The 20,843-nt window shown below is 39.8% G+C and overlaps 1 protein-coding gene across 1 annotated transcript in view; it reads right to left on the bottom strand.

The window, feature by feature from the left end:
- Positions 1 to 20,104, bottom strand: part of cdh22 (cadherin 22) — a 67,822-nt gene extending 47,718 nt beyond the window's left edge. Inside the window, exons 1-2 of the mRNA XM_029432325.1 lie at positions 19,574 to 20,104; positions 10,554 to 10,848 (exon numbers count right to left, since the gene is read on the bottom strand). Coding sequence (XP_029288185.1) covers positions 10,554 to 10,848; positions 19,574 to 19,804 — 526 coding nt within the window. The 5' untranslated portion in view covers positions 19,805 to 20,104. The remainder of the gene's footprint in view (positions 1 to 10,553; positions 10,849 to 19,573) is intronic.
- Between the last annotated feature and the right edge of the window lie 739 nt (positions 20,105 to 20,843).

Genomic DNA, 20,843 nt, shown 5'->3' with positions numbered 1-20,843 from the left:
ATTCATTAGCTAAAGAGTTGTTTTTCTCTCACCAACTAAAACCTAAATTACAAACTGCTCTCAGATGAGACAGCATGCACTGTAGCAATAATAATTTTAATTACCAAAATATACAGGTTTTTCTCACTTTATTCCCCCTCATAGGAACATTCGTTTGGGCTGTGTTTGTTTGGCTTGGTTACAAAACGAAACTTTCATAATATTCTAGATATATAATGTAATAGCACCCGTGATGGATTTGAATGAAACAGTCAATTTTACCATGTGTTATTGCTTCAGTGTTTAGTTTTTGTTAAACAGTGGTTTAACACTTACAAATATATTGTCTAACCCCCTAACCCTAACCCCTAACCCCCTAACCCTAACCCTAAAATGGTACTACTTATACTACTACTTATATTGCTTTTACGGTTGTATACCCTGACATCACTGTTAGCCGATCAGATGAGGTCAAAAGTGTCAAACAGAACCGGTTGTTCAAAAAATACTTTTCAGCATGGCGTTATGTGAATCTTTAAACATATGCAACCTCCATAATTGTGTTTAGAAGTCTGAGCCAACTTCTGACACTTGCAGAATAAATTAATATCACCTCATAACCCATGCTTTCAGAGCCTGCAGATATTTTCATTGTTGGTCTCACCATCAAATCAATATTGAAATAGTCATCAACGTCCTCATTTTCAAATGTAACACTACAAATGTTCAGTTTAATAATTACATGATACGACAGTAAATTTGAATTTTGCTGTTTCCCTATCATTCACCAAAGCAATCAGGGGCGCAACACTGTTTCTCATGGCCGTGCAACTATAATGAGGATATGGCTTTGTTATTCATCTAATCCTCTAGCAGAGCAAAATACCTCAGACATAATTAGTGTTGAATAGTAGCCGTTTATTTAATATTATTCACCACTTCATTTTATTTGTTAATATTTCTATAATTCTCTTGTAATAATATGATAACTCCTCTTTAAAGTACTAAGAATCCCACAAGGTATGTGAGATTAACAGCTAATTAAAGAAATCACATAATCTCAGATTTAGAAGCTAAGATTGTATTCCTTTCTGTGAATTAGTTTCTTACTGGTACACAAGATACTTCTAAGAGAAGAACACGAAGCCTTTGAAAACTAATGACACACAGTCTATGTTGCGGATACTATTTAGGAAGTGTACGTTATTTCTTGAAGGATAATGCAAATGATATTCAGATGCAGACTAACCCTCGGACCATCTCTGGTGAAATGAAGTAAGGAGCGGGGTTGCTTTGGGGGGGCGGGTGGAGGATTCGGTAGATGGTGGGTGACGATGACTATATAGTTAGATTTATGCACATGTTTGGTTTAATGGTATCAACACAGGCTGTCGGAATGGGTTCCCACACCATTTCAGCACTCTGGGAGAGATGGTTCAATTACTGTGAGGGGAGCTGGAGGAGTGCGCCACGTGTGAGACACTAGACTGACAGCTATTTAAGAGGCAGCCTCGTAAAAGAGATTTGTGCCTACCTCAGCTGGTGCTGTACTGGTGCGAGCTTCAGTGGAGGGGTCTAACGGCCTCAGCACTGAGCCTCTCTCTCGCTACGACCCGCCTTAATCTGCAGGACTGAGTGCTCCCCGCCCGCATTATGGATCATTTAGTAAAGCCATAAAAGCTGAGGTGTTTTCACATGAAAAGTTATTTCTTCACTACTTCCACTGTGATTCATTCCTCTCTCATCCACATAAATGCCCCAGGAGAGAAAGGTGGGGGGAGAAAAGGAGGATGAGAGAGAATGAAGTATAAAGGGGGAGAAAAATCTGCCATGTCATAAAAGCCAATAGCCTGCTTATATTGATCCTCTTCCAGATCTCTACAAGGATTTGGGGATATTTTTCATCTATGCTGACTGAGATTGTAAATGTAATCTTTGCTAGCCTTTGAATGTAAGTATTTTAATAGATCCGATCATGATTTGTTTTGCAGACAGTATTGTGGGCCAGTAAAGCTTACATTTTAACCTCTCATTACTTTTAAGAATTTGTCTCTAGACAAACAATGACAACGGTTGTTAATCTAGATGAGCTAATATTGAGGTACATAAAAGTTTCTCTCCTTCAGCCTCCCTCTACAGGCCAGGTGTCAACATTATTGTTTTAGACACAACGTATTCTTTGTGTCAAATCGCATAATGCACACACACAACTAAAGATAGTGTCCCTGCTTCTCCGCTTGATAGCATCTGTACAATAATGAAAAAGTGAGAGGCATAATCAATTTCACAATTGCAAATCTGTTGTGCTGCTTTTGTCATTCACATCTTCCATGCCTGCTCACACACTGCGCCCCCCCCCCCTCCAACACACACACACACACACACACACACACACACACACATACCCGCACACCAGCTCAAATCAATTATGTCAAGCACTGTGACTGAGCACATAATGGTGGATGTTACTGGTCATATACATAAAGAAGGTTGGCAGAGAATATTGATTGTAAGTTGCTCCTGCCTTGTCGCATTGCTCTCTCCTGTGATCCTGCTGCTCCAAATGTCTCATCTTCTGTTAGCATGACAGGCACCGGCTGTCCTAATGGTGACTGCAGCAATTTGCAGCCTCCTGGGCAACCTCTCTAGACCCCAGCAACAGGGAGGGTGATTATTTATATAATTCCCTTGTGGAGTTCTCACATTATCTACAAAAAAGGAGTGGGGAATGATGTATCGCGCATGCTTACTATGCTGAGGGTTAGAGCAAGAAATAGAGAGAGACACAGAGAGCGAGAGGGATAAAGGTCAAAAGAACACAAAGAGAAAAATCAAAGAATGTCTTATTAGACCTGTCATATTATGACTTGTCAACAAAAGGTACCCCTACCCTAAATGCTTTACCTTGTTGCATTACAACTTAAACTATACAAAGGTCTCTTAGTTATTGATTTCCATGCGTGTGTACAGGTCACCTGCGAAAAGGTTTGTTAAATATTTGTGAATTGTTAAACCATTATTGTCAGGGATCTCTTTTTTATTGCTTCTTTGTAGCTATTGCTATGCTATGCGTCACGCTCCACAAATGCCCTCCAAATGCCAGATACTGTGTAGTGTGTACTTTTGTACACAGTTTTAGATGGGAAAGGGACCTTCATGAAGACACTTAAAAAAACATACATTCCACAAGGCTCCTCTTATGCTACTCTCTAGGCTTTCAGTCATTTCAATCTCTATACTTCACTCTTGGTACTTTATGAAGCACCTTCCTACTAGATTTCTTAGAGGAATAAATCTTCCAATACAGATACTGCAAAGCTCATTTAATTATTTAGTGTGTCGTTATGATGTCCTCAAACAAAGTCTGCTTGGTACTTAAAATCTTCCGTTAAAAAAAAAAAAACGTTGCCCAAAGACAAGCTACTGCAACATATTTAAATTAAAATGATCTTACACAATGCACGGGGGTCATGTGGCCTTACAGAAATAACATGCCTTGAGGTATAGAGAAATGTAAGAAAGCCTCAGATGCTGACATTTGTTTAGTAGATCAAAGTGCAGCACATCTGCTTTATATATTAGACTATGTCTTTGATAAAGAATCGGAAAAATGTCAGTCCAAGACTAGAATTGTGTTACTTTGAACTCCGTCTTCTCGTCTTTGTGATAGGCAATTCCACCTTAGATCAACTTGTATCATTAGTAGATAATAGCTGAGGTTATCGGTCAGCTAAATGTCTGTTATCAGACTGTTATTTGCCTGCCTGTTGTTCTCTGGATACTGCAACTTGTCAGTCAGTGTTACCTGAGGTTGGAGGCCACGGCACAGGCGTCGTGTCGTGCCACATCTCTGCCACTCAGAGGTCCTCGGGTCCTCTCTAATGGAACCACATCAATCACAGGATTAGCTCCATGGAAACGTTTCACCCTGTTGTGATTCCAGCATCAAGAGCTGCCTCTCTTAGCCACATTTCCATCATGCTCCGTGGCTGTCACTCGACCTTTGAGTGGTAGGAAAGGATGGGATGTCTGCCTCAGTGACTAAATGGTTTCAAACCCAATAAACTGTGCTACATTGTCAGTCAGCTCACACAAAGATTGGAAAAAAACCAAAGTGATGGATGTCTTGGTATGCATGTTGTAACACAGTGTAATACTGATTTCAAATTGGGAAAGGCCTGTCTTTATTGCTTCAATATTAGCTAGGCGTGTGGAGCATATGCATTAGCTTTGGGTGCCACTGTGTCACCGCCAATAATGTAGATAATGTGCCTAAAAACTATCCAATGCTAAACAGGGTGGTGATAGCCTAGTGGTCTGGTGGTACACCTTCCAAAATAACCAGAAGGTCCTGAGTTCAATACCAGGGCTGCCACCATTGTACTCCTGAGCAAGGTACTTAACCCTGTGTTGCTCCAGGGTAACTAACTCCATGTAGCTAGTTCTCTGTAAGTCACTCTGGATAAGAGCATCTGCTAAATGACCTGTAATGAAATACAAACTGTAGAAAATGCCAAAGTATACATATGAGTAGTGTTGTCTGTTTCTACTAGTTTAATGTTACTTTTAGCCTCTTTGTTTTGAAAACTTTTGAGGTGTAGCTCAAAGCTACATAAATATTTAAGCATTTAATATGGCGATAGAAAACCAAAGGCAAGAGAGATTGATCCAATTCAAATATTATTGACGTAAATATTAGCACAGCATGTAATCCTACATAATCTGGTATTAACATATAGTGTAAGCACCGTGGAAAAGCTTTTATAAATATATAAAGGTAAATAGCCTAAAGTCGTATGATCACATCTGCTATGAGACACACACACACTGCCGAAGGCAACACAAAAAGAGGAAATAAATAGTTTCCCATTTCTGTTCAATTCTACGGTCACACTTATTTTAAAGACAAATTTCAACCGTCTCAATCACTTCTTCATAATTTGGAAGCTTTGTTGCAATGAAAAAGTGAAGCTCAATATTACTGAGAGGAATCCCATAATTGATAATCAACGGAAGAAAAGCTAATTTGGAATAACGAAACAAAATAATTCGTAAAACAGAAGTGATGCAACAGAGACCCCTAATTAACTACGAAACATAAATGATATCATAAACTATCAAATCTGAAAAGTACATGAAAAACCAAATCAAAACGAGAAAATAAAAATATTAATTATGAGGAAAAAGAAAATCTGAAGGGAAAGCCACACAGTCTCCTTAGGTACTTAACTACATACTGATGAAGGGTTATACCCCAATTTATATTCAACAAAACTCCCAAATTAAGAAGGCATCAGCAATATGTGTCTGCTGCATCTCATCTAAGAACAAGCCAACACCCCAATTCACTAAAAAACACTAAATGAAGTCTTAGCTGCACATAATCATCAGCCTACTAACACCATGACCCAATGAATTTAATTTCAAACATCATCTGACTATTGCAGCGATGCTTTTTCCCAGACCTACTTTCAATAAAACAGAACTCTATGTAGATTACAATGACGATGTGGATGTGTAGCCACAACCATGGCTTGTCTTGAAACACAAGCCCCCTGCCTTTTCCTTTATTCATCATTCCCTTTGACTGAAAGAAATAACAGACATAGAAGTTATCCGCACTATCTGAAACTTAACCTTGAATCAGCCTTTATGCCTTTATGAAACATTGCTCGGTCTACAAAACTATTACAAGAAACCAACCAGCCGAGATCCATCAAGCCATACTTCATCTATCAAATTACATATTTCTCCACCTATGCTTTATATACTCATACGCCATCAAATGATTCATATACCATATACCAGCTTGTTACTCATCATGATGCACATACCTAAAGTAACACTTTGTCGCACACACATTATGCAAGACTAGACATATTGTAGTACTCCTGTCAGGAACACCATTATATATTAAATTAAATGTTTAAATTAGTTTGTTTTCATTTGGTTTTACCTTGTCAGTAATTCTCTTATCATTTCAGATCCTGGTTCATCCTCACTGCCTGCAATCAACTTATTCCCCTCACCTGGTTTCCACAGCCCATCTCCTCACCTGCTTCTCATTCCCTCCTTAGTTCTCTCAGAGGATATACACCAGTTCTCTCCCACTTGTTCCCTGCCAGATTGTCTTGTGTTTCCTGCCAAGTTCTTCAGGGATCGTCTAGTTTACCTGTTTTCCTGACCTGCCCGTTTTGACCCTGCCTGCCTGTTTCTGGATTCCGATTCTTCTGCCTGCTCCTTAGTGGATTTGTTTGCCTTCTGGACCGATTTACCGGTATTTGACCCTGCCTGGATTACTGAGTAAACTGTGTTCTGCTTTTGGTTTCAGGTCTGTCGGTTCCAGCGAACATTACATATAACATGTTATCTAGTGAGCATTGAGTTGCTACTTGGCAGATCGTTTTACCTTTGGACAGAGCTAGGCTAGCTTTTTCCATAGCTGTTTCCAGTCGTTCTGCTAAACTTATCTACCCGACTGTGGGATATAGCTCCATATTTTTCTAGCTCTATAGTGTGTGTTGAGCTTCTCTGCATAAAAAAGGGAATCCACATCATCCACATTTGAGGATTCTGATCCACCTCTTTGTATGTTAACACATTATGCAATTTTAAGTGGTTTCAGTGAATGTTTTTGGGACTTTTAGGGTGACTCATGGCTTTTTGCAAAATATTTTATAATGGAAGGATAGGTGTTTTAAATGAATAGATCTGTAAATCTAACATCACCTCACAAATGAAAACCGGGAACATTAGCTTTTAACATCGCAGGTGGTTTACATGATGATGAGTCCATTTTCTATGAGCAAATCCAGGCGATGTAGGCGACATAAAGAGAAAGATGACCTGTTGGTTTGTAAATGAGCATCCATTAATCAAATAGACCTGTAATACTCAGTTTTTGATTTTTGAATATAATATAGCTTTATCTTTTAGCCTAGAAAACATACTGAAATATGTAATAAAATTAAAAGTACTAATACGAAGCAATTCAAACTTCTCATATCAGATAAAACTGTTTTATTTCCACATTTAAGGTTCACACACATATACATATAGGGCATATGCATACAACTTTACAGTGAAGCTAACACAAGTTTGAAACAAGTCAGCAGGGGCATGCAGCCATTCCAAAGGCAGACTGACGATTTATTGCGCCAACGCACCACCATGTCAATATAATGTACGCATTCTCTCACACAGGGACTGTACATGTGTTTCTTTGACCAGTCAACAGCCATTCATTCACTCAAACTCATAATAATCCACGCGCGCACTGGCCAGTCGATCGATTGTACACTATTGAAGTATCAAAACTATAGTAGTTACACACCAATCTCAAAAAGCAATTCTGATATCAAATAAAGTAAATAGTTGAACCAGGTTAACTCATCAATCAACGTCATTCATGTGTTCTCTCAGCAACACAAGCTAAACATACACCCTTCTGTTGGTGATAAGTGAGACAGCAAAGTATCATTTGTCAGTGAAGCTCTTTACCTCTAGGTCACACTGTTGTCTCAGTACACTCCATGTAAACTACATATTACATGTTTTATCTGTATAATAAAGAAATACACATTTATTTGGGCTTTAATTAATACAAGTAATCCCTAAGCCACATCTTGAAGTCAGTTTCTTTTTGCTTGTGTTCAGTCCAGGATGTCCTCTACCAAGACACTGTATTAAATCCATTTTTCACAGTCTTTATCATCGTGAGTCAGAGGACACAGCTAGCGTTCTGCAGAGTGACTCCATCCATGTTCCCTCTTCTTTCCCAACGTAAAGACATGCACGGTTCTCAAAGCAACATTCAATCACCCGTGCACTAACAATTTGATTTAAGACGGCAATTTCATTAGCCACACATTTTCCAAAGGACAACACAGAGCTCAGGCTCCTTACATTTCATTATCACCTGCTCCTATTTTATTTGCCCTCTCGTCTCCTTTTCAGAGTTAACCAACCCTTAAACACAAACGGATAATGTATACAAGTGTTATTTTTGGTAGCAGATGCTGAGCAAGCATGCAGAAAAACCGACAGACACAGACGGGGAATCTCTGCAAAAAGAGGGAGGGAAACGCTGTAAAAAGCTATATGACAAAGGTGTGTACTGGGAGACCTGACAGCAGTGATAAGTAAAAATGAATATGCCTCAGGCAGCTGACGACTGATTACTTTCTCAATATTATGGCCTCGTGGTTTCCAAAGCAGTTTGCTGTATGGTTGGCCATAAAACAGCACAGTGAGCATACCACTGGTGTGGCTAATGCTTGCATCCTGCTTCAATCACGGCATAAAACTCAACCCAGCCTCAGATCACAGGAACTGTGTCCTAATGACATTAAACGTACTGATTCCGAACAGGTTTTTTTTTCTTTGTGCTTTCACACAAGAAAAGAAGTCTTCACTATTTAAAGAAGACAGTATGCCTTTGTGGTGTTGACGGTCGGTATTATCGGACGATGCAATGAACAAAAGAAATAGGATACTGCTCATAGCTGGGAGAAAAATAAAACAATTGTTCATGGTGTTGAGACGGCTCAAAGGACAAATAAACAGTTCCACTGAAATAGGAGTAAACAGCACATTTGTTGGGGATTATTTTTAGCAGTGGATTAATACACATTTGGTGCTGAGGGTGGCTATTCACGGCAGCAGGTCAGCAAATCTGGAATTGACCCAAAATAAACTAAAGTGCCCATGCTTATCTTAATCACCTAAGGTAACTCCATGGCTTCATAAGTTTGTGGACAACAATAGAAATCTATGGTAAAGATGAATACGCTGCATCAGGCCTTTATTACAAAGGCAATAGTTAGTAAGATATTCTTATTGGTTTGTGATTATTTAACGAAAGGAAAAATGTGCTATTCTCCACCTATTAGATCTGTGTTTCAAACACGACGGTGTAGAGGGCAAAAGCCCATGAGTTGGTGAGTGACATGTGGCAGTCAAGCTGGTCTGTCGGGCACCTTTATTTGCTTTTTACTGCCTTCAGTTATTGTCATTGTGCTTGTGACCTTATCACTGACATGCCAAAAAAATACTGCCGGCCTTAGCTGATGTTCAACAGCGGAACAGCGGAAAGAAAAGAAACAGGGACAGGGCAGGAGAATGCTTGACTAAGCAGTAGCTGTTACCTCATTAGGCCTAGTGCTTCACAACGATGTTTTAAACATGAACTGCACACTCATTTAGTGCGTAATTGGACTAAGGTGCGACAGGGTCGAACAACGGGAAACAGCCAAAGTGGAAGGGTCGTGATCATTAAGATTACATTAACCAACATGAACTAAACGTGAGCTCTATGATTCCATCCGTCTGATAACTCTCGTGCCTCCCACGGTTTTGCATCTTTTTCTAAAACTCTGCATTATTTCAATGCTGTTTATCTGTCTCCTATTTTTTGCAACCCTTCAATTGCTCTGTCCCTCACTCTCTCTCTCTCTCTCTGCTTCTCCCTCCCACTCACTCACACACACACACACACACACACACACACACAACCCATTCAGTTTTAGAGAGCACTGTAGGCAAAAATGCCCATGGTTCGGATCATGCTGAGGAAGCAGGAATTAATTCCAATCAGGCTTGAACAGGGAAGAGCCATTCCATTCTGCACCACTCCTGGAGTCACTCAAACAAGAAGTGCCCCCACCTCTCCTGCATATGCATGACCACACACACACACGCTCACATGCACACGCTCACATTCACACGCACACGCACACACGCGCACAGACACACACATGCAAACACTCTGAGCACACATGGTATTGTGATATCGCTTGGCAGGCAAACATAATGTTGTTTATTAAACATCAGCGGTGTCTGTGACATTAATACCAAGCTAATGAAGCCCCTGACACCCACGTTCACCTGTCTTTTCCATTTCCCTATGAATTTAAAGCAGCCATGGGGTGCCGCTAATAGTGTTGCTCACAATGAGATTAAAAGCGTTGTGCTTTCAATGTCAAAAGCCTCTATGAAAATACGGTGCACCCTCGCCATTATCTACTCTTCTGGAGCACCACTCCTCTGCTCCTCTTTCCTTGTTCCCCCCCTTCATCATTGGCCTCTTACCAGGGTGTCGGAACACAGCGACAAAGCTCATCTGGTAATAATGCAATTCGCCTCTCCTCTCTTTATATGTCTGCGCTGTGTCCATGACTTTTCATAGCGTTCATACCTACGGGTCACAGCTCTGACACAGTCCTTGTGGGGATCCTCCTCAAATCCAGGTCAAATCCAGGTCTACTTCCCTTTCATCCACAATGAATTCACTGTCTCCACATCTATTTCCATCCAATGTCTCCTGTCTGCTTTTCTTCCATCTCCAGAATGGGGAAGAATTTTAGCATATTGTACTTCTTGGCATTTTCTAGCTTCCCCTGAGCTCAGGACAAAGCATTATGTTACAAACCCATTCTTATGCATCATGACAATCGCTGTAGTATAACTGCTAATTCTATACAGGATTGTGCACCTCTGGGCCATCCTGAGCTCCAAGCTCCAAATAGCTATCAAGAGGATCCCTGTCTGACCGCACTACATGGTTCCCTCCTTACCTATGGATGACAGCTCCGCCACACTGCCGATGTACGGACCCTCCAAGAACTTGGGCTCACTGTCGTTGATGTCCTGGACTTTGATGACAAACTCTGACTCTGGTTCCAAAAGGTCGCTGGAGAGCCGTTCCCTTGCCCGGGCCCGAAGTGTGTAGAAAGCCTTTTCTTCTCGGTCCAGTCTCTCTGTGGCATGGATGTCTCCTGTGAGCTCATCGATGATGAAGATGGAGCCCGCCCCTTCTCCGGAGATAGTGTACTTGATGGTGCCCTCACCTTCGTCAGAGTCTGTATGGATCTGTAAATTGACACAAAATAAACGTGAGATAGTTTATTTTATTTCATTGTAACACCATTGCAACCCTTAAGCCTCAAAAGTATGTTTATATAATATTACTTTGCAACAGGAAATACATTTTATTAGAAAGATACAGTAATTGTGTTTTTACCAACACAATGAGGAAACAAACAGAACACCTGAAGGTTGTGAGTTCAATACCAGGGCTGCCACCATTGTGCCCCTGAGCAAGGCACTTAACCCAGAGGTGCTCCAGGGGGACTGACCCTGTAGTTACTTCACTGTAAGTTGCTCTGGATAAGAGAAAACATGCATTTGTTGTATAAACCTACACAAAAGAATGACTCAGGTCTGATCTCTGGAGTACAAACAAATACTGAGTTTAATGTGTGAATTCCTAAATGGCTAACTTTAATATAATTAAGTGTGCTATAATAAAATCAAATAAAAGTCTTCCTTCCTTCTTCGACCGGGAAGGGGTCAACTTCATTGACACGTTTACAATCTTTCGCTAATTCATGACCACTTCTAATCGCAACACCGACACTCCACACTTTATGACACCTGAGCCAGCTCCATTCACTGATAAAGGCAGTTAAAGAAATGTGGACCTATGATTTGAGATTAATAAGTCCCACATTTGGCATGGAATTTTCTATTTAATTTCATCCACTGTGAACGCTGACGGTTTGTGTAATTGATGGTTGTCAAAAAATTACATTTGGTCATCAGCTGTGACCAAAATAAATTAATACCTTCCTTCCTCTCCCTATAACCAGCCATCATCGTTGTCGTGAAAAATAGACACCACAGTTCTAGTGATGATTTACACCTTTTCTGCACATTGTGCCCTTCACAGGATGTAACGCCCAAATTAGGAGATCAAAGTCATTTCAAAGATTGTTAAAGGTAGAGACATAGAGGTGCTGGGGCTGAAAAGTGAACTTAAAAGAGCCCTTATAAATCAGAGCTATAGTTCCCCCCTAATGTGATTAGAAGACATTCCAGAGGCAGCAATAAGAGCAGCATTGGTCCCCCATCCCAACCTCCCCTTTGGCTCTTTAGTGAGCACTAGACTCCCTCTCTCTCTCTCTCTCCCTCTCCCTCGCCCTCGCCCTCTCTCTCTCTCTCTCTCTCTCTCTCTCTCTCTCTCTCTCTCTCTCTCTCTCTCTCTCTCTCTCTCTCGTTAAGAGCAGTCTGTGCAGTGTAACTGTGCACTGAGCAGACCATGCAGGGGATAGGGGAACTCGCCCTAGCCTCCCTGGTTAATATTTTATAAAGGCTTAATTAAATACAGGCTTCTATCACCCTCGCGGGGGTTTTCATTAAGTATTTGTCGTAAAACTGCAGAATAATGCAAGCCTGTGCCTTGATATTGCTTCCCTCATCCATTTTCCCCTCCCCTTTTTATCTGTTTTTGCCTCTTTTCACCATTCAGAATCATCCTGAAGACAAATACATGAAAAGTCAGAGAAAATATGCTGCCGTATACTTTGGTGGCATCAATATTTCAGTTATAATAAAAGAAGTTTCATTGGTCCAAATTGTAAGAGTTATTCAATAAAAGCATGCATAGTCATGCACAGCTGGATATGTTTCCCAAAGACACTCTCTTACCGTCTCTCTGTACTTTTAAATTAGATTTAGCAGACAAGAATGTGTGTGAAATGTTGTCATCATCTGTTAATTCAATTGCACAAAAGCTGGCACCATGCGTGTCAATTCCTACCTACTGTACATGTGCTCACGTACACACAAACACACAGACACGCATACATGCATATATAGTGAGTTCATCATTCTGCCGGGATGATGCTATTTTTCCCCCCTCAGGCTGGATACACCCATCCGTCTGTCAATTTATCCTCACTGGAGTGATCCAAGTTGGCAGCATAAAAAACACACATACGACGCTTAGCTAAGTTGTTCTCAGCAAAGTAAAAGGTCAGAGCCAGGACATCACTCTGTTTGCAAAAAAAAATAACCAGGAGTGCAAATCTACGCTTAAAAAAAATGTACATTAGAAGTCCGCTACTGCTGAGCAAGAATCAGAACTGCTCTTTGTGTTTTATATTTTGCAGCAGTGTCACCGGATGAATACAGTAATATGAAGGTGGTAAAATAGAGTATCCTCTCTGTCTGCTCGAGCTATTTGTGCTGGGTAAGACTTCCATTGGCCAGGTCAGCAGCTTGGAGAGAAAGGTAAAATCACAAAAAAAGAATGCATGCCATAACATAAATATTAAATCAATACACTCAGTACCAAACACTCAGTAAGGACACAAATAATGCAGCTTCGAGTGTTTGACATACTGACTACAGAAATGGACAGCAGACAAGTGGATTAGGCTGCAGGACATTTAGAGTTTGGGAAATGTCTATGGCCAATTACGATAACCACAGTAAAAATGGGTCACAGTTGACATCCATTGTTACAGGCTGAATTCAAGCTGACCACTAACGCAGATCCCAGACTATGAGGAAACTACAAACATTTTATAACCTCCTCTCAAGGCTGCAGAGAGAAAGTCTTTACTCAGAACACATTTTTGGGTGGAAGATTACTTTTCCATGCTTGCAGACATAATGTATTTACTTTTAAGGCTGAGCACACATCTCCTTACAAATACGCAAAGGAGCATGCATTCATAATTGATCAGCACGGTAAGGTTTTTCTGCATTTTGGGAAATATGAAACACAGTGTGTTGTAGAAATGTCATCTCATAATAGCAACTTAATTTCTAGGAATATTTTAAGTTTGACATTGACCAAAATATTTTTGAGAAGGACTTTGTGGGTTGGAACCTGCCTATCAAAGGATTCCAGTGAGAACTTCTAATAGCTAAAGTGGTATACTTAATGGTGCTATTTTGCAGAAATGTACAAATAGTTTTAACCCACAGTATAACTCACTGAATCAGAGTATTAGATGATTACTGGACATTAACATACACAATGTTTCTGTCAAAGGATTAACATTTTATTTTAAGTTTGCTACAGGTAATTAACACAATACTCATATACCCATGTGTACATATTAAAATAGTTACTGCTACAGTATTTGTTCACCTTAATATGGCTGCTGACTGCTGAAGCCTCACACAACAAGAATGTGGATCTTCTTACTACAAAGACATTACTTCATGGCCAGTATGGAAAGAATGATTACAGTAACCAACAACTCTCTCAACATGCATATCCTATGACAAAGGGATATAGTGGTAATATATTGTAGATACGATTTATTTAAAAAAATCTATCTTACTAAAAATGTGTTTTTGTCACAGTTTTTATGATTCAGCATTTGGATTTAAGTTAAACTTCATGCAAGTAGTTATCAGAGTTTCCAGTGGAGGGCTGTGGGGTGACTCAGGGGAGAGTGACGTTGTTGATGCTCTGTCAGGTTCACCTTTGGGTCATAACAAAGTGTCTAGCTGTCACTGCAGGCTAACCTGCTAAAGGGAGTGACATATGACTCACATACAGTTTCCTCCTTGTTTAGTAGTCAGCTCTTTTGAGTTTGTATATTAAAAGTATGTTAAAGCACAAACTCAGCTTCAGTGAATGTATGAAAGAGTGGTTAGTAATGATTTTGGTATGAGAAAGACATAAAACCTTCAAACATCTGCAGAATCTGCAAATCGCACATGTTCTATTGACAAACTTTGAAATTTAAATTTCAAACAAAACTAAATGTAAAAGATTAATTGCAGAAGCACATGAGAGAAGAAAATAATAGAATAGAATAGAACGGCGAGACATTTGTGGAGCAGGATATTACATTTCCAGTGGAGATATCAGAACGTGGGTTGCACTGAATCCTTGGTTTATTGAGGGTTTCAAAGCGGGAGCAAATTGGCTGTCTTATATTTAAGTCTGTGTAATCAGGAGTAGGCCTGCCACATTTCACTGCAGCTTGTCAAGCTCTCTGATCTTAACAGCTTCAAAGTGTTAACAAGGTGACTGTATCAGAGACAGCCTAGGTGGAGACAGCTATGGAGAAGGAAGGGTACAGACCATGGGAGACGAGAGGGGAGAGTAAATGGTAGCATAGCGGAGAGGAAAAAGAAAGATAAGAAAGTCAGAGGGAGAAGGGAAATTAAAATGAAGGGGCAATGGTTCTGGTGGGGGATGGTGGGCGGCGGACCTGCCGAAGCTTAGACAAAAGATTGAAGATGGAAACAACAAACAACAAAAAGAAAAGAGTCACAAAACGTGTTATCAACTTCATTTAAAAGGTTATTTTTTTTAAATAATTTCAACAGATGACAAAGCAGAGTAAACAAAAGGCTTTACAAAATGGGAAATGTGGCTCCGGAAAACACCAGGTCCAATAGCATCACATTTTCATTTTTTTTGTTCCATTTCCTCCCATCGGTTTTTGTTTCTCTTTGATGACAGCCCTGTGATGTTAGGACCTAGATTTGACTAATTATAGCTTGGATCATTACGATGGGGGAATTGCTTTAACTGGCATAGTACATGTACTTTTCTGTGGTCTGACTGACTGTGTCCATGGCCAAACACTTTTTCCTCTCATTCATAAACACACAGAAGGCATGCTAAGTATGCCACCCAAGACTAGTGACTAGAACTAAGGAAGATTTGAATCCGAAAAATATGAAACTGATGAAACAATTCCAACCGCCTTTCTACTATTTCACTCTTCTTTTACTTATTTCCTCTGAAAACTTGCTGTCGCAGTTAAGGGAACAAAACAGCAAATAGGAAAAAAACATATATTGAGGATTATGCTGTACTTTATATCCAAAACTACACCAAAGCTGCCGTAGCCCAAACCAGAAACGCAGAATGTAAAACGCCCTAAATCAAACTGATTTTCTTCAGAAGGATGTAGACGTCTTTTTTTTAACAAAAAAGATGAGGCCATCTGTTTCACTTGGCTTCAAGTTGAATGCTAGAGTTTTTTGTTTTTTTTTAAATGGATCAAGAAGCACCTTGGACATGGACAAACACTATTTTTTAACTGTTCGTGCTGAGTAGGGATTAGGAAATCCATGCCAGATACATCCATGCAGAATAGAGAGTTGGAAGGATACAAAAAAACACTGTGAAACTGTACACACACCCCTTGAACTGTTTTGTTGCCGAAATATAAAAGCATATGCACCTGCTACACGTATAGTCCAACTCTCTCTCTCACACACACACGCACACACACACACACTCGTCCTCAAAATGGATTTATTTCTGACAGCTTTTGTCCCAATAGAGGAGAAAGAAACATCACAGAGGGGATGTCATTTTTGCCTCTTTTCCTTTAACAACAGCCATTTAGGATTATCTAGGCTCAATAGGAACTCTGCCTCTTACAAAAGTACACTTCATGTGTGTTCCTCAATTCCCTCCTTTTATTACGGCACCGTTTTGAAAAGTAGCTGGCAAGAAGAAAAATATAGTTGTATCATTTAAATCCACACAGATTTATTATCTTAACGTACTGATCAAAGCTGCCAGTTTAATGCCATGTGAGTGACCATTTTATTGGTAAATCTGATTTCATTAGCTGAGTAGTGGTAAAAGGGTGAGACCTACCAAGCTCGGCAAGTTTGCTGAGTTGGAGTAAAGTAAAGAAAAAGGTTGCTGTAATTATCCAGTACAGAGGCACACCCCTTAGCTTTAATCCTCTACTGCTCAAATGAAAGTGTTGATATAAAAAATCCAGCAGAGTTACACACAGACGTCCACACTCACACAAACCATTAATATCACTGATAGCACTAGCCAGTGCCCTAGTCACATGAAGTGCAATAACTTTAGATAATTGTATTAATAAAGTCATCTCTCTTCACCTCCTGCTGTGTCACTCCCTTGAGCTCCCCTCATCCCCTTTATATCAGTTCACTGCCTTCTCTGGCACCCTTTCCTTTAATGAATATCAAGTCAGTGTATGAAGTCTCTTCTTTCCTACTTCCCTTTGCGGCCTCCCTTCTTCTTTTGCTCCTTTCCTCATGTACCACTCATTGCTCTCTATCTCGCTGTCCCCCTAGCAGATGGACAGCTGTGCCTGTTGGCTTTGTTGTTGTTCGTGCCAGCAGGAAAGCAACGCATTTACAATGGCAGACAAATAATGGCCAAAGGATAATTATTCTGTGACACCCAGCCCTGCTGCGGAGAACATCTCCATTCATTTGTAGGAATAGTGAGATCAATATATGCAGATGCAATATTAGCTGGTCAATTGCCATGTCTAAATGATTAGAAACAATGAGATCACATGATTGCTGTCTGTGACTCATTGCTGAGTCTTATGCCGTCTGCATTTATATCCTATCTTTTCAAATTGTGTCCTATGTAAGGCAATCGAATCGTACATGCTGTCCACTCTCATCAACTCACTGAAGTTCATTTGTGAAACAGCTGATGAACGGGATGAACGGGATGGGAACGAGACGGAAGTGGGGGAAGAATTCTTAAATGTAGGCTAACACATTGCACCGAAATGATGGAAAACAGATTTGATTTGACATAAACTCATTCTCCATAATTCCATTAGAGTAATAACGTTCACTGATCACGTTTTTCAAGACATTGTCCTCAACATCAAATAGAAGGGCAATGCTGAGCTTGTCATTAACGAGTAATGCTGCTGTTTGACCAAATAGTTCCAGGAACTAAGGAGCCACAGGAACTAAAGGAAGCACTGAGGGTCTCTTTTGTGAAGATTGGACAAATTAGTCTGATAACAGATTAAAAAACATCTTGTTTGAGATGCAGTTATTTTCCCACACAGAGCCAAACAACAACTCAGGCTGGACGTAATGACTGAATGCAAAGAAGAAGACATGCAGAGCTGCTAAAGGAGTCTGAAAACTCCAGAGCACCTGCCTCTTAAGTAGCTACGATCTGCATGTTGAGTGTTTATGGTCCGTTATTCCTGCTTCAGCAGTTAACCGCAATGAAACAATTAGCAAATGTTCTCTTGTTCACTCTCTTGTTGGTTATTGTGTGAATGGAGTTGTACAGCGGGAGTTGTGTTTGACCAGCGAACTGTAAAATCTTCCCTGATTGTTCCTGTGCGATCAGAAAATACTTCCTTTCAGATAAGAAACTCTTTGTGATCCAGGTACTCAAACGAAAAACTAACTCAATATAGCCTCTGGCTCCTTTGGTGGAAAGGCAGCGATGGTTCTTGAGGTAAATCAGCTAAATTATGTGTTATTTTTTTATGATTAGAACTTGATTCAGGCTCACTGCCAGTTTCTGTTTGGCATGATAAAAGGCTATTGACAAGATGAAGGTTTAAGGTTCACAATAAGTGCTTATCTCCTCTTCTTTCCACCCATTTGCCTTCAAGTAATATTTCAAGCTGATACCAAAGCAAATCCCTATATATTATAGATAACACTATCCAGACTGTCTGGGCAAACTTTCCTTTGAAGTATGTATCATCTTAAAGCTAAAATGTAGTGTAGCTGCTTGACAAGAAACTGTTCCGGTGGTTCACCTTTTAGAAAGCTTTCCGCATGAAGCATCAGCAGGAAGGACTCAGTTTGCATTAGAAGAAGCCAATGGTCTTTGACAGAGTGAATCAGAGAACAATGAGGTTCCTATCTGTAGATAACAATGAGAACAGGAACGTGGGAGTGAAACAAAACTCAAAACCACAGTAACTCCTACGTTGCACTAGACCTCCAAAACTACTGACAGCTGAAAGTAGACACTCTTTTAAAAAATGGCTGCTCCTCGTCAATTGCATAAAGTCACAGTTGTGGCATGCCAGGGGAAAAGATGGTGTTAGAATAAAGACAGTGGAAGTTGAGAAAAAATACTGTATATACTTTTGGACAATGTCATGGAGAAACATTGTGTTCAGAGCTTTAGTTAGATTAATGGAATGGAAAATAACTAAGAAAAATGGTATAGATCTTGTGCATTAGGCAGAAAGTGCTGAAATCTTAATCAAATTTTCCAATACAGCACTGGACACAAGAAAAATAAGCTAGATGCTGTAATCTTTCAAACACAACATTGCTCTGCAATGTACTGTACATTATGCTAAAGTGTGAATCAATTTGACCTTTCTTTCATAAAGTAGAGTTAAATACTTAATACTCCCTTTGATGTTAACTGGATTATTATAGAGATTTCTATGGGGAGCTGTCAGTTTATACAGAGTGATAAATTAACAGACTCTGGCCTCATAGTACAAAGAGTAATGGCATTCTAACACATTTCTAAATATGACTTACTCTGTGTAACCTTTTGAATCACTTATACAATTATAAGCAGGAGAACTAAAAGAGCGGAAACCCATTGCATTACAAATGACCCTAACTGCAATTATTTCAGTTCTTGAACTTGCATTACTATGTATAAAACAAGGATTGACATTCATTTTTGTATCTCCTCAAATAGTAAACAAATCCATAAACAGATATCTCCCATTGGAAGCCTATTTGGGTTGCTTTATATTTATATCTTGGGACTTAGGAACTGATCTGAATGGTTCTTCCGCTCATTAGAAGTGTAGTGTAGCTTATGTAATTGGGCAAACCTCTTACTGATGATGTCTTTTTTGGAGAGACAGAATTCACCCAAACAAACTCGGCTCACAAATGCTAGCCGCTAACATACAGTACATGAACAGCATGCAGTGCACACATCTACATGTGACTGACTATTTACACTCCACACACTCATTGACAATATGAAATGAGACTTCTTCTGACAATATTTACATCATGAGATTAAATGACTTACCTTCCCAACGTATAGAGGCTCCGTGCCTGTGTACTCCTCCACCACAAAAAACTGGTTCCACACCCATCCTCTCTTCACTCGCTCCAATGACGAGGGTCCTTCGTCCTGTTTAGTCCCTGTTGAGGTCGAACCGCTAGTCCTTGAGGCCTCACACCAGCCAAAACTACAGCAGCTAAGAAAGCTCAATGCTGCCAACAATGTCCAAGCTCCTGCTGTCCAAAAAGGAGCCATTTTGATTTTTTTTAAATGGGAAAAGAAAAAAATGAAAGAAATTCAGCCTCGGTCTACATGTAAGATAAAAGATGCATGTAGACAGGAAGAGTTTTTTCGGTTGTAGTTTTATACCAAAAGAAACTCCACAAGGGCAAATTTAAAATGTCTTTGTGTCAGAACTTGAAAGTTAATCCATGAGATCGCAAATAAATCTGAGGTTATCTGCTGAATACAGGGCACATCATGGAGCATATTGGATTCCTACCACCTGCAGAGTACCTGTTTGTATTGTATGGTCAGTCATTCTGATTCTTTTGAAGTATCTGCACACAAGTCTTATAGCTCTTTTTGCAATTGACTCAAAGTATTGAAACAAAAAGACGTTGAAAAATATCTTTCAAGCTGAATTTTTGAAGGCAACAAAAACAACAGATTTTACTGGATTGTCTCTCTGATCAGTGGGAAGATTATGGAGAAACAGGAAAACAATGGCAGTGAGGAACACGCCCCTGAAAAGCGATGGTGCCCATCCATTCTTGACATTGACGTGCATCTGATTTCACTTCTAGCCAAGGTTTGTGCATGTTCCAGGTGGTTTAATACTAAACCGTCTAAAAATATTTGTTTTGATGGGAAAGCTTCTGTAGTCCGATTCCGTTTAAAGTCATGAATAGTTTTGCTTCCTGCAGCAGAATCCTTGAATTGAGAAAAGGTCAACTAATTTTACTGTTGGTGATTTTGTATTATCTTCAATGGATTTTCCCTCCAGAACAATCCAGTGGTTTGGAAAGTTCATTCTTCAAAGGTCCTTCAATATTTCTTTGGCCATCATGACAACTCCATCAGTTATTCAAAGGCAGGAATAGGACACACCTGTAAGGATAGAAAAGAAAATGGATGTCATCATTGCAATTTGGCCTGAATCTAGAACATTCTTTTTTAATACTTTTGAAGGTCTCTCTGAGCCTCAAAATCAGTCAGGGTTAAGAATGCCACAATGTTTCCCTTGAATTATTTAACAAATAAAGTAAAAAAAATAATTCCACCTTGCCGTTTA

The sequence above is a fragment of the Cottoperca gobio genome, chromosome 5, assembly GCF_900634415.1.
Source record: "Cottoperca gobio chromosome 5, fCotGob3.1, whole genome shotgun sequence".
NCBI classification, from domain to species: domain Eukaryota; kingdom Metazoa; phylum Chordata; class Actinopteri; order Perciformes; family Bovichtidae; genus Cottoperca; species Cottoperca gobio.
Note: the sequence above shows the minus strand (reverse complement) of the source record. Positions and strands in the feature narration are given on the sequence as shown.